The sequence below is a fragment of the Carassius gibelio genome, chromosome B14, assembly GCF_023724105.1.
Source record: "Carassius gibelio isolate Cgi1373 ecotype wild population from Czech Republic chromosome B14, carGib1.2-hapl.c, whole genome shotgun sequence".
Lineage (NCBI taxonomy): Eukaryota > Metazoa > Chordata > Actinopteri > Cypriniformes > Cyprinidae > Carassius > Carassius gibelio.
In genome coordinates, this window is record NC_068409.1 from 26,410,820 (window position 1) to 26,423,606 (window position 12,787).

A 12,787-nucleotide genomic window follows, 5' to 3' on the forward strand; every position below is an offset into this window, starting at 1 on the left:
TGGAGCTAAACTCTAAACAGGAGCTAAATTTGCCCTCCAGGGTAAGATTTGAGGAACCCTGGTGTAAATGAAAAAAAAGTGAACTGACATATTATACCCAACAATTAGACTACCAGTGAAACAATGAAACAATTTGAATCCAAAAATTATTCAAATAATTTGACTTGACCATGTGTTTGCTTAAGTTTTTTTCTTGTCTTTTTAATTGCTCATGTGATCTTTTTACACCATCGACTGAAAAAAATTAAGCATTGTTTGGTAATTGGTTGACTTTCATCGGTATTATCTGATTGTGTACTTAAATTTAACAGCTGAGTAATTTTTGGTTGAATGCAATCCGTTCCCTACCTTTCTATCAAAGTTATCTGACATTATCAAAATGAATTTGTTCTCACACAGTTTAACTCTTGAGTTCTTGTCATATTTTATTACCATTTTCTAAACTATAGTGAATAAACTGTGACTGGTAATTTGAGGAATGTAGAAGGTGTCTGTAAATTTGGGTTTGACACTTAAATATTTAAATATAATTATGAAATAATTCCCATATATTTTATAGCTGCTAGAAAAAAAAAAAAGAATGTATATATATATATATATATATATATATATATATATATATATATATATATATATATATATATATATATATATATAGCCAGAAAGAATATCCAGATCTTTTTGAATGGCTATCAATGGAGAAAGATCTGTTTTCTGCCAGATGATGTAGTTATAGCATCTACCAGCAGGGGCTAATGAGGCCATAATAATCAGCCAATCCTTAACTCAATGGCTATGACCTGGGAAATATAAAATTATGGTTATTGTTTCATTTGTCAGTGGAAGAATTTTATCAGTTGAGGCAGTTGAAGGATGTAGGGTGAGAAGTTTAATAGCTGTAAGAGTATTGCTTTTAGCTTCTATAAATTCCTGCTGTGAGACTGCTGCTGCTTTAAAAATTTGATGTAAATATAAAGTGATGAACAAAAGACGTAAATTGGAGTGGATGTCATTAGTCTTAGTTCAGTAATAGAACACAACCATTGTTTAGTATTAGTGTGTGTGTGTGTGTGTGTGTGGCAGCATCCGTGTGTGTGAGTAATCTTAGCGCAGCCCCTGACTGGAGGCGCATTTCTAATGACTGCCATCCCTCAGCCGCCCCGCCACTCCTCACTAGAGAGACGCCGTGATGCAATAAACACTCGCTCTCTTCAAGCATGTCATTGGCCCCCAGCTACTTGTCGTCTTGCTTTAAAAATAGAATGTTCCTTGAGCTGATTTTGTGCAGCTGTGTTGATGTGAAGACCCGGTTTGACGCTAGTGAACCACAGCTGTCTAGAAATTCAGCTTTAATTTGAATACCTTTTTTTAAACTATACAAGGGTTATTTCAGTTAAGAAGTTTATGATTAGTCATAGATCCCATGACATTCAGAAGTGAAAATCTGATCTCTGCAAGCTGTCCCGTTTAGTTTTTTTTTTTTTTCTTTTAGTCCTGCATGAGTTATGATAGAGAGTAAACATGCATGTCAGACAACTAGCCTACATGTGTTTCCTGGACCACAACATGCTCTACTTCATCTTTATTTTGAACAACATTTTGCCATTCTGGTATAATCATGATATTTTCAGTTGCAACTGCATGTAAACTGTGACAAGAAAGAATATTGGTACTTTCAAAATGTATTTGAACTTGAGACTGAAAAGTGACTGTAATGGTGAAAAAACTGAAATAATGCAGCACCTAAAATACACACTATAGGTAAAACCAGGGCTAGTTGTCACAACGGTTGTACAATATCTAATCATGATTTAGAATTTGATAATGTATTATTTTTAGCAGTGTACAGTATTTGTAAAATATTGAATTTAAAACTATTAATAATTTTTGTGTATTAAAGTTCTATCATATTTTACTATGATAAACAAAAAAAATACATAAATTCACACGACTATACAGTAAAATGGTAGATTTTATATGTTTTATAAATAAATTACATTTATGCATTTAGAAGACGCTTTTATCCAAAGCGACTTACAGTGCATTCAAGCTAACATTTTTTACCTAACGTGTTTTCTGGGAATCAAACCCACAACCTACCACTGAGCCACAGGAACGCTTCATAAAACACTGATTATAAAGTTGTAATTTTTTTGATAAAAGTTTTGTATCATTTAATAAAATTTGGGTCAGAAGAAGTTGCCATGTTTTATATTTTATTTTATAAAATGTATTTAAAAAAAAAACTACAAAAACATTTGTACATTACCTTTTACATTTTTACTGATTTAAAAAAAGAAAAAAGCCTTTAACTGGAGTTGACTTGAGTTCAATTAGTTTTTGGGGGGTTTCTTCTTACAGGGAAAGATGAAAATGTCAGTAAAAAGACGTTACTATATTTTTGAAAAAAATAAATAAATAAAATACATTTTTGCTGTACTGGTCTCCCTCCATCCACCATTTCAAATTAAACCTGCTATCTTGACATGAAAAATGAAAAAGTTCATATTTATATATTTGTCATATTTTCTCCAATTCACATAACGTTTGTAGTGGTGTGATAAAACATCTTCCCGTTTTCGCAGGACAGGGTAATTCTGTGCAAATCGTTTTACCAACCACTTTCAGTTGCCATTTTGCTTTGCCCATACTTGTAGCTACAGTTGCCTTTAACAGCTCTAGTATTGTGTTTTCCTGGATGTTATTGTTTTATTTTTCAGTGTTGCCTGTAGGGTTCACAGTGCTGGGTAATCTGCAGCTGTGTGTGAATAGTAGACTTGGGGCTAAGAGCTCCAGCATGTACCAGCTGCCAGATGGCTCCATCAGCAGACACACACACACACACACACACACACACCATAAAAGACCATAGAAAGCCTTTCCAAACCCATACCACTGAGTAATCACACACACAGCCATTTCTATCCTCACCACAAGTCCGGCACACACAGAGCTGCAGGTGTGAAACCTGTTCTGGGTCCTCTCACAATCTGTGTTAGTTGTTTAAATATTATTTGCCCACAAGACAGATGAAAAAAATATATATTACATAAAATCATGGAGGGTGGATATGTTAAACAAATAGTAAAATGATAATTCCGACATTTACTCTCATGTCAGTCCAAACCTGTATGACGTCTTTTTTTTTTCTTTTTTTTTTCTGTGTAACACAAAATAACAATTATGAAGAATGTTCAAGCAGCTCTTTTCCATAAAGACCAGAGGCTGTCAAACTCCAAAAAGGGCTAAAATACGTTTAAAAAAGCACCATTAAAACAACCTATAGTTTGTTTTTTTAACCTTTTTTGGAGTTTGACCTTCACTAAGAATTGTGGTTGTACATAGAAGTGTGCAGAATGTTTCTCAGGAAAAACAAACAAAAAAACAACTGGTTTGAAACAGTATGAGGGTATTTCTTATGACCAATATTGTTTTGTTGTTGTTTAAATATCCTGCTCTTATTCACCCACTCAAACGAGGGAACCATGCCACGATTGTTCAGTAACTCTTTTCAGCGCATTGCTTCCTGTAGTTAACAGATTGCACTCACTCCATCTTTGCCGAAGTTGCCGTGGTGCTCTGTAGTCTCCAGAAGGAGAAGACGAGCTGAATAAGAGCACATATGGCTGGAAACAAAGCTCCCCGCAGCAGCCTCGATTCACAGCAAGATGTTGTGAGATACCTGGGAGTGTATCTGACCTCTGTTAATTCACATTAATAGAAGAAACGCTTGAGGAGATGCACCGGGAGGTGTACATGTTTTAATATTTCGGAACAATGATAGCATCTGCCTTGTGGGCTTTGTGTTGTTTACCCACAACCCAGTTAGTCTGTGATCTTGAGTTTTAATTTCCACAGCAAAGAGGGAACGGGAGATCACACGTTCACGAAAAGGCAAAACATTTTTATTTCTTTTCTTTTGGTTCTCTCTCTCTTTCTTTTTTTTTTTTTTTTTTTGAAAAAAAAATCTAGTCTACTATAAGACAATTGAAAAAAAAAAAGGGAAAGCCCCAAGAAAAGGCAAGATTAAATTATAGCAGGAGCACTGGCATACTTTTACCCAAAATCTACAGTGTAAAGCCTGTGGTCCACAAATATTTCAAACAAGACCAGGTCTGAAAATTAGATTGCGGCCAGAAGGACATTTTTCTTCTATCATGATGAGGTCACTGATTGTCTTACTGACGTAATATTGCATAATACAAGGTGTAGCCATGATTGTCGGAGCAGCACCAGAGTGCTGGTGTTAGTCAAACAGAATTAAAGGCAGAGGCCTGCTGCCCATCAGAGTCTGGTCTTCTGAGAGTCCAGTCCACATTTACCCTCAACAACTTCAGTCACTTCTTCCAATTTAGCACAAATTTAGTTTAGTTTCAACATGTCTCCAGCATCCACTCTGTTTACTTTTGGAGATGCCGCTATTAAGAGACTGTGCTCTAGATTCATTGGATATAAATGAGGCGAGGAAGGAACGGAGGCCACAGACAGCTGACTGCATCAACTACAAATAAATACATTTTGAAAATCTACCTAAATGTCACAGAGCACACCAGCTGTGATCTGAAAAACAGTCGTGTAAGGCATCAGGCGAACGATATGTGGTCGACACAGGGTAAAAGTATGACAGCGTAAAGGCAGAAACCAAAGGACATAGCATTTATAGCACATATGCTCTGTAAAAATGGCTTTAAACACATCACAGTGAATAAGAACAGCATGATAGCTCAATCTCATAAAGCTACATTCAGATCCCCTTATATTGAAAAATAGATAAAATATGAAAGGTGTGCGGATTACATGGAATGCTTTAAATTGGAAAAATACAGCAATACACACACATACTGGAGTCTTTATGGGTAAAATTAGCCCTACATACTGCATATTTTCCCTCATTGTTACATTTGTTTAAAAAAGACTTTTTATACAGAATTTAGAAATTCAGAAAATAAATAAATTTGTGGCCATAAATTGAATCTTAGTTGTATATTATATATTTATATATATATACTGTGTTCCATTTCATATGAACAAGATTATAATGGGGAAATACTTTGCAGATGATTTTGGAAATTGTCACTATGTTCTCTAGTATGTTACTATATACAAACAAAGTCTACTAGAACTGTCTCTTTGGACAGGCAATGCCCATTTCCATAAAAGCGCAGTGCTTTTAAATTTGTGTGTGGTGGAAAAATAATAACCTCTTCAGTTCTGATGGTATGAGCGGGATGAGATAATGTCATAATTCTGTATTAAAAACAGAGTGAATCATACAAATCTCCCCCTTCAAAACATCCCTTCCAAAACAAAGCATTAACCACCTAGGCACTCTTTCAGTCTTATTCCAACAGGCATCCTTTTGAAGTTCATTAAGATGGCTACATGGGAAAAAAACAAAACAAATGTTTCTCCATATTGTATGTCATAAGCAACTGTGTGTGTGTGTTTAATCCGAAAGTTAATGGTGTGGTGTTGGTTTCTTTTTGGCTTCCCACCAACACCTCCTTTGGTCCCACTGCTGGATAAAGTCTTTGGATTTGTCTGTGGAGATGAGAAGAGACAGAAACATCTCAACTGGCACATATGGTGGGAATATCCCTGGTTGGAGAATGGCTGCTGTCCTACTGGGAGTTTAGGAGTGACGGAGAGCAGACCAAAGAGCTTTTATCATGACATCATGGTTGGTATCCCTCAGAGTTCGAATTTAGGCACCAATCACAATAAATTGGAGTAAACAACAGTCTTGGGGTCAACGCCCATTCTAAACAATCAAGAGCAATAAATTACAAATAATCTGCTCCACTGAAAAAAATATCTATTTTTTTTCACGTGTTGGTCGATTATGTCCACATTTCCCTGCTTGGGCCACTAGTTTAGGTCTCGGCTGGTTCCGCCTTGACCTGGATGAAGTGGCATGCGGGGATCTGCATGGTGCCTGGTAATTCCTGCAGACCTTGAGAGCCTTCCAACAGCCCTTTAGCCTCAGACTCCGGATGTAGAGCCACTTCTCCTCTCACTTCTAGCTCCTCCACTGGGGTCAGGCCCTCACTATGGCTGCTGGCCAGCTGCGAGCCCACGTCTGAATGTCCGTTGAGAGTCTGACCCAGCTCTTGACCTGCACTGTTGATGATCACAGTTCTGTAGCTCAGCTCTGCCACTCCTTCCTCAAGGTCATCGCTAGGGTTGCTGTTGACCAGAGACTGGAGGTACTGCGGGTCTAGGATCTCCTCCTTCACCTGCAGGCCTTGAAGTTCACTGGGCTTCAGGACAGTGGCGATGACCGTTCCGGGCTGCTGGGCCACGACGGGCTGCCCGTTGGCATTGAGAGTGACCAGGCGGGTGATGCCATTAAGAGATCCGGCTTGGTGTGGCGTGGTGCTGATGACCCCTCCACTGGATGAGCTCAGAGTGGACACGAGGAGCTGCTGGGACTGGATGCTGTCTGTGGTCAGAGAGGCGGTCTGGATGGTGAGCACATCTTTACTGCCAGGGCTGGTGGAAGGCACAGTGTGGAGAATGACCCGAGGCGGCGAGGCATGAGTGGAACAATCCCCATTGGTCAGAACAGAGGAGAGCGGCAGGGTCTGCAGGGTGACTGGACATCCTCCTTGAGCTCCTGACGTGAGGACCATGGGAACAGAGCCTGGCATATTTATAGTCCTGAGAGAGATAGAGGGGAATGGGGTTATAAAGCAAGAACACATTAGTTTCAGTATAAGGAGAAGGAAAAATGATATGGCAGCACTGAATTAAAGGAGCCAGCTGTGTTTCTGATAAACTGTGGAACACGCAAAATACGACTTTTTTTTAAGTTGAAGAAGTTAAACTTATGATACTATTGTTGTTTTATTTCTGACTAAAAATATATTACAGAAAATACAGACAAAAAAAAAATTTGATATTCCGGCCACAAATTAGGAAAACGTTCTGACAGAATATTAATTTGTGGCTATGTTGTACTAATTTTGTTCTTGTTTTAGTGAAATTGTCGCCATATTGCACTAATTCGTTTTTCTTGTTTTAATTTAATTAAACTGTGGCCATGTTGTACTAATTTGTTCCTTTGTTTTAGATAAATTATGGCCAAATTGTACTACTTTGCTCCCTTGTTTAAATTCACTTAAATCATGGCCACTTTTTACAACTACAATACTTTTTTTTTTCTTTTTTAATCGTGGACAAGTTATACTAATTTGCTCCCTTGTTTTAATTTAGCTAAATCATGGTCACAGTAAACCATAATTTAACTATAACAAGGAGACAAATTCTTAATTTGAGGCCACAGTTTTTTCCCCGTGCCTTTACAGGGCTCTGTAATTTGTGTTACTGCCAAAGAAAAGTGTTACAAATTGCTCACTTATTATAAGGTCCAGTTTGGTTACGATGCTGCTGCCTAAGAATGTAGCAACCTATGTAGGCAGCAAATACAACCCATTTTGGAAAATAGCGTGCGTTTCAACTGTGGTTTTGTGTGTGTGGCTGTGTGTGTATGTAAAACGCCCCTCACCTTATGGAGTGTGTAGATGCTGGGACAGCAGCACCTTGATTTGGCTGAAGAATGTGGACGGTCTGCATCAGCTGTTCTGCTTGTTTGCCATTGCTGTTCAGCCCTGGACTCATCTCTCTCTTCACTGCCTTCATCTGTGTGCTCTTCCCCTGCGCACGTGATGAACCGCGGCTCATTGCCCGTCCATGAGGAGCGGACCGTTGCCCTCCATAGCCAGAACTGGCATCATCCCCTTGGCTATCATCCTCATCAATGATGACCAGATCTGAAGGCATCTCCTTAAACTGGTAAACAAGCCTCTGTCCTTCAACCTTGGCCAGTATACCCCTCTGGTAATAGTACCTAAAAGAGAGCGAGAGGAAGAGGTAGGTCAGGAAAAGCAATTCCTCTGGCATGATTGGTCCCTCTGGGTGAAGTGTTTGTAACCATTGGCTCACCTGAGCGCTCTGCCCATGGTTTCGTAGTTCATATCAGGCTTGTTTTTGTGCTTCCCCCACAGCTTGGAGACGGCCTTGGAGTCCACCAGCTTAAAAATGCCCTTCTCTCTCTGCGTCCATTTGATGTATTTGGGACAGGTGTTTTTGTCTTGCAGCAAGGCCAGGAGGAACTCCCACAGGTAGATAGTATTACCTACAAGAATAAGGGTCTTTTATATTCCTCTGTCGACTCATTAAAAGTTTAGACTTATAAAAAGCTTAAACACCTTCCATATTTCACATGCGATTCCACAGGTCTTATTTAACAAGCCGAACTGGCACAGGTGCAATTATTGTATTCTTTCTTATAACCTTAATAAATCAATTCTCCCTTTATGATAGCCCACGCCAGCCTGGAAATTAATTAGAGGGGTCTGGCACTAGATTATTCTTGTTTGTTGTGTGCTTTGTCCAGAAGTGGTTAAAAACAGCTACCCCGGCAGTGGGAGCCGGAGAGAGAACAGACCGGCGTGTCAAGGTGATGTATATGTATGCGGCCGGCCTCCTCTCTGAGCTGGGAACGGGACGCATGCATAAGGGGCTTCTATCAGGACAGCATCGATGTGCCCTCCAGCCCGCTATCACTTTTAGTTCCCTCACAAACGCAGCACTTTGAGAGCACCTCATCAATTAAGCAGCCACAGCACTGCCAGCAAAGCCCCGGAAAGAGCAGCTCATGATGCATGCGGGAGGCAGAGAAGCGATAGTTTCCAACTTTTTCTCCTTTACTACAGTGCGCCGATCCGAGGTCATGCATACCTTTGCCCTCTTTGCTCTTCTTCTTCAGCGGGAGAGTTGGGTTGGTGATGGGGGAGCAGGGCCGCACTGGTCTTGGTTTGCGCACTGCAGGATGATTGCAGGAAAATAATTACACATAAACATAAATGTAATTAATTCTATCATGAAATAAAATAAAAAAATAAAAATAAACATATGTAATATAATAAATGATGTATTTGGTTATCTTTTGAAAAAACACTAAGGTGTACACTGCCTTCTACTGGAGGATAACGGTACCTTTGCTTTTCCTGGCCGGCTTGGAAGGGTTCTTATGAGGGGTCTCATCCAAAGAGGACGTGTCCTCATCCAGGGGAACATCCATGCAGCCGTTTGAGAGCTGCTCTGGACGTAGGGAGATGTAGGTCAGCTCTGATTCCAGCATATTCCCGTATGTGTGAACTATAGAAGGGTGGAGGTCAAGTATGAGTGTGTGTTTATAAAACTGTTTGTTTAAACACAGACAGAACTGAAATGAGAAATGGTATCAGTATGTGCTAACTGACTGAAATATACTGTGTTTTAGTCTCCCCACAAACATTTCTAAAAGAAAAAAAATAACAGCACCATGTAAACAGACAGTGAGTCATCACATACTCATGCGTTTCTCATCCAGGATATTATTGGGAGATTCCATGTTCAGTAGGGCCTCAGCCGCCTCGATGGTCTCCATATTGTCCTCTCCACCTGAGACCTGGGTCTCTACTGTGGACAGAATATATTTATTAATCAAGTGACAAACACTAAGCTTTCACTATCATGGCTCTCATTTTAAATGAGCTTGGCAATGTGCTTTTCCTTAGATATTTAAAGAATAAATAGATAAAGTTATTTGTAAAGCTGTTCATATATATATATATATATATATATATATATATATATATATAATTTAAATAAATTAATACTTATATGTAGGATGCATTAAATTGACTAAAAGTTACAGTAAAGACATTTATTGTTACAAAAGAATTCTATTTCAAATAAAAGCTGTTTTTATGAAGTTTCTCTAGAGAATTCTGCCAAAAATATATATAATGGATTCAACAATAATGATTACATGAAAATTATTTCTGCAGAATTGTGTGACACTGAAGAATGGAGTTATGATGCTGAAAATCCGGCTCTGCCATTGCATGGAAAATTTGCATTGTATATTATAAATAAACAAATAAATGTGTGTGTGTGTGTGTATATATATATATATATATATATATATATATATATATTCAAATAGAAAAGCATTATTTTAAATTGTATATATCTGAATATTTGGTAATATATGGTACTGTTTTTACTGCATATGTATAAATATAACCTTGATGACCAGAAGAGACTTAAAATCTTACCAACCTCAATCTTTTTAACAGTAGTGCATAAACTGTTTTAAACAGTGTTGTGGATTGTTTCGGGTGCAAAGAGTACTTTTTTCCCCATTTTCATGAAAAAGGTTTTCAAAACAAATATCATGCTGCTTGTAATTGTGGTCACTTATTGGACTCACCAGAAAGCCCCACATCTCCCATCATGTTCTCTTCCACCACATCCTGAATGGCATCCACCATGATGCCATTAGTCACCTCATCTGCCTCCAGCCCAGAGTACACCTGCATGAGGTCGGCAGCGGGCACCTGCTCCACGATCACTGCTGGGAAAACTGAAGGGTCGTCCAGCTGTGGGAGAACAAACAGAGAGATAAATGTGCCATTGATCTAAAATCAACCGTCGTGCAATGCTTTCAGCTGAAAGACAGTAAAGTGCACCATAATTGGTTTAAAACACATAAATTTGCCCCTTCCCTGCATATGAAAGCTTCTAATCCACAATTGTCCAGGTTACTTATACTCACAGAGGCTGCAGCTAATGGCCCATTCATAATGGCTTTAACCTGAGCCGGTTCAGTCACTTGGTTGGACTCTTACTATACATCAGAATAACAATTAGACCAGAGACTAGCCTGTGCGGTATCATGTGAGTTAATGACGTGAGCGCAAACACACCACAGTTCCAGTAAGTTTCTAATAGATATGACCCTGTTTGCTCCCAAGGTCATGAGCTTCATGCCAAAAGCACCATCTCAGGCTTCCTCATTTCCACCAGCATTCCTAAGCAAGGGTGGAGATCACATCGGGGGAAAGAGGAAATAGTTGGTACTAGACTATGAAGCCACAAGAGACCTTTCCTCTTATACAGCTAACACAGCCAAAATATACCAAAAACATCTTTCTTCCACTCTTTATGTTCTCCTACTCTTATAGATAAGTCTAGATGAATTAGGATTGTTAGTGAGAGAAATCGGAAGAAAAAAAAACAAACAAGCCATTTCCAGGGAAAACTGGTGTTGAAGATAGCATCACTGAACGAGGGAGCTGTGTGTGTGTGTGTGTGTCCAACTAAATCTCATTAACTGGCTAGCAGCTCTCATTATGCCTTTGGAAGACGATATGTGCAAACAAGGATAAATGTGTCATAATATGAGTGAACATTGACGGAGAGGGAATAATTCAAGAGAAACTGCAGTCTGATCAAAGTCTAGTGACCTTTCTTCTGACACTTGTTAGAGGACCGCTTCAATTATGCAACTGTTCATTGTGAGCTTGACAAGTGACTGCCTTTCCTCAGGGACTACATCTCATGATTTAGTCTGCCATTTTTAAAATGACTGAGAACACGTGCACACTTGTGTCTGTTGTGTTATGATGCCACTAGATGGCAGCAGAATGCAGTTTATCACTTTACAGTTTTGCAAATGTGTGAAGATGACCAATATGAGAACAATAAGCAAAGCACGTTCATAGCCAAAGAAAATAATCTCACACACACACACACACACACACACACACACACAAACTAATACTTAACAATAACTGATCAGTGTAATACAATACTTCAGGAATGTTTGAAATACTGTCTCTAAGATTGTGAAAGACGTATTTATCTTCCATCTTCCTTTGGCAAGATTTTCTGTTTTTGTTCCATCATCCTTGGACTATTTGCTGTTGTTATGGCATTTTCCCCAGAGACTCGATGGGTTTGGCTTTTCAAATCTCGGTTCAAGGCCAGAAAAATTCATTCAGTAGAGTTGAACACAAATTCTAAACAACTATAAACAGATTCAATGGCAACACTTGAATTTAGCTACTGTTTAATTTGGAAATAAACTACCATTTGAACATTTAGGTCTGTAAGATTTTTTTTTTTTTTTTTATGTTTTGGAAAGGAGTCTCTTTTGTTCACCGTTGCTGCATCTATTTGATCAATTACAATATAACAATAATGTTTCAAAATATAGTTACAATTTAAAATAACTGTTTTCTGTCTACTGGCCATCTGAACGATAGAGCAAGATAATAAGTTTAGCAAGATAACGAGTTTGTAAAATGTAATTTATTCCTGATGGCAAAACTGAACTTTCACAATGTCACATGATCCTTCAGAAATCATACTAATATGCTGATTTGCTGCTCAAGAAACATTTAATATCATCAATGTTGATAAGAGTTGTGCTGCTTAGCGTTTCTGTAGAAATTTGAGACTTCTTTCAGGATTCTTTGATAAATAGGACGTTCAAAAGAACAGCATTTATTTGAAATAGAAATATTTTGTAACATTATAAATGTCTTTGTTACTTTTTATCAATTTAATGTATCATTGCACAATAAAAGTATTAATTTCTTTCAAATAAATAAATAAATAAATAAATCTTACTGACCCCAAACTTTGAAATGGTTGTGTACACCAAACAAACTTTTGATTTTAGCATGTCGTTTATCATTTACTTGGAGAAGAGTTTTAACTAGACTAGACAGACCACAAGCTCTGACTGCTTAGTAAGCAGGAAACTTAGTCTTGCTCTGTGCATCTGTCAACGTCCTCCCTCTCATCCTGCTTTACTGGAGAACTACAGACGTCAGATATCAGGATTATGCAAAAAACGTTGGTGATCGGTTTACATAGCCTCTCTTATATTACCTGACAAGTAAATGCAAAATAGCAGAACAAGCCTGCATGAGTCTATACAAAGTTGAAT

At 38.3% G+C, this 12,787-nt stretch overlaps 1 protein-coding gene across 4 annotated transcripts in view; it reads right to left on the reverse strand.

Annotated features, from left to right (window-relative positions):
- Positions 1-3,356: 3,356 nt before the first annotated feature.
- Positions 3,357-12,787, reverse strand: part of LOC127971145 (ETS-related transcription factor Elf-1-like) — a 40,456-nt gene continuing 31,025 nt past the window's right edge. For 2 of the 4 annotated variants that reach the window (XM_052573958.1, XM_052573957.1), the window contains exons 3-9: positions 10,262-10,430; positions 9,358-9,465; positions 9,001-9,162; positions 8,743-8,826; positions 7,945-8,137; positions 7,508-7,849; positions 3,357-6,660 (exon numbers count right to left, since the gene is read on the reverse strand). In XM_052573958.1, coding sequence (XP_052429918.1) covers positions 5,874-6,660; positions 7,508-7,849; positions 7,945-8,137; positions 8,743-8,826; positions 9,001-9,162; positions 9,358-9,465; positions 10,262-10,430 — 1,845 coding nt within the window. In that variant the 3' untranslated portion in view covers positions 3,357-5,873. The remainder of the gene's footprint in view (positions 6,661-7,507; positions 7,850-7,944; positions 8,138-8,742; positions 8,827-9,000; positions 9,163-9,357; positions 9,466-10,261; positions 10,431-12,787) is intronic. The other 2 variants (XM_052573959.1, XM_052573961.1) reach the window with 2 other exon arrangements.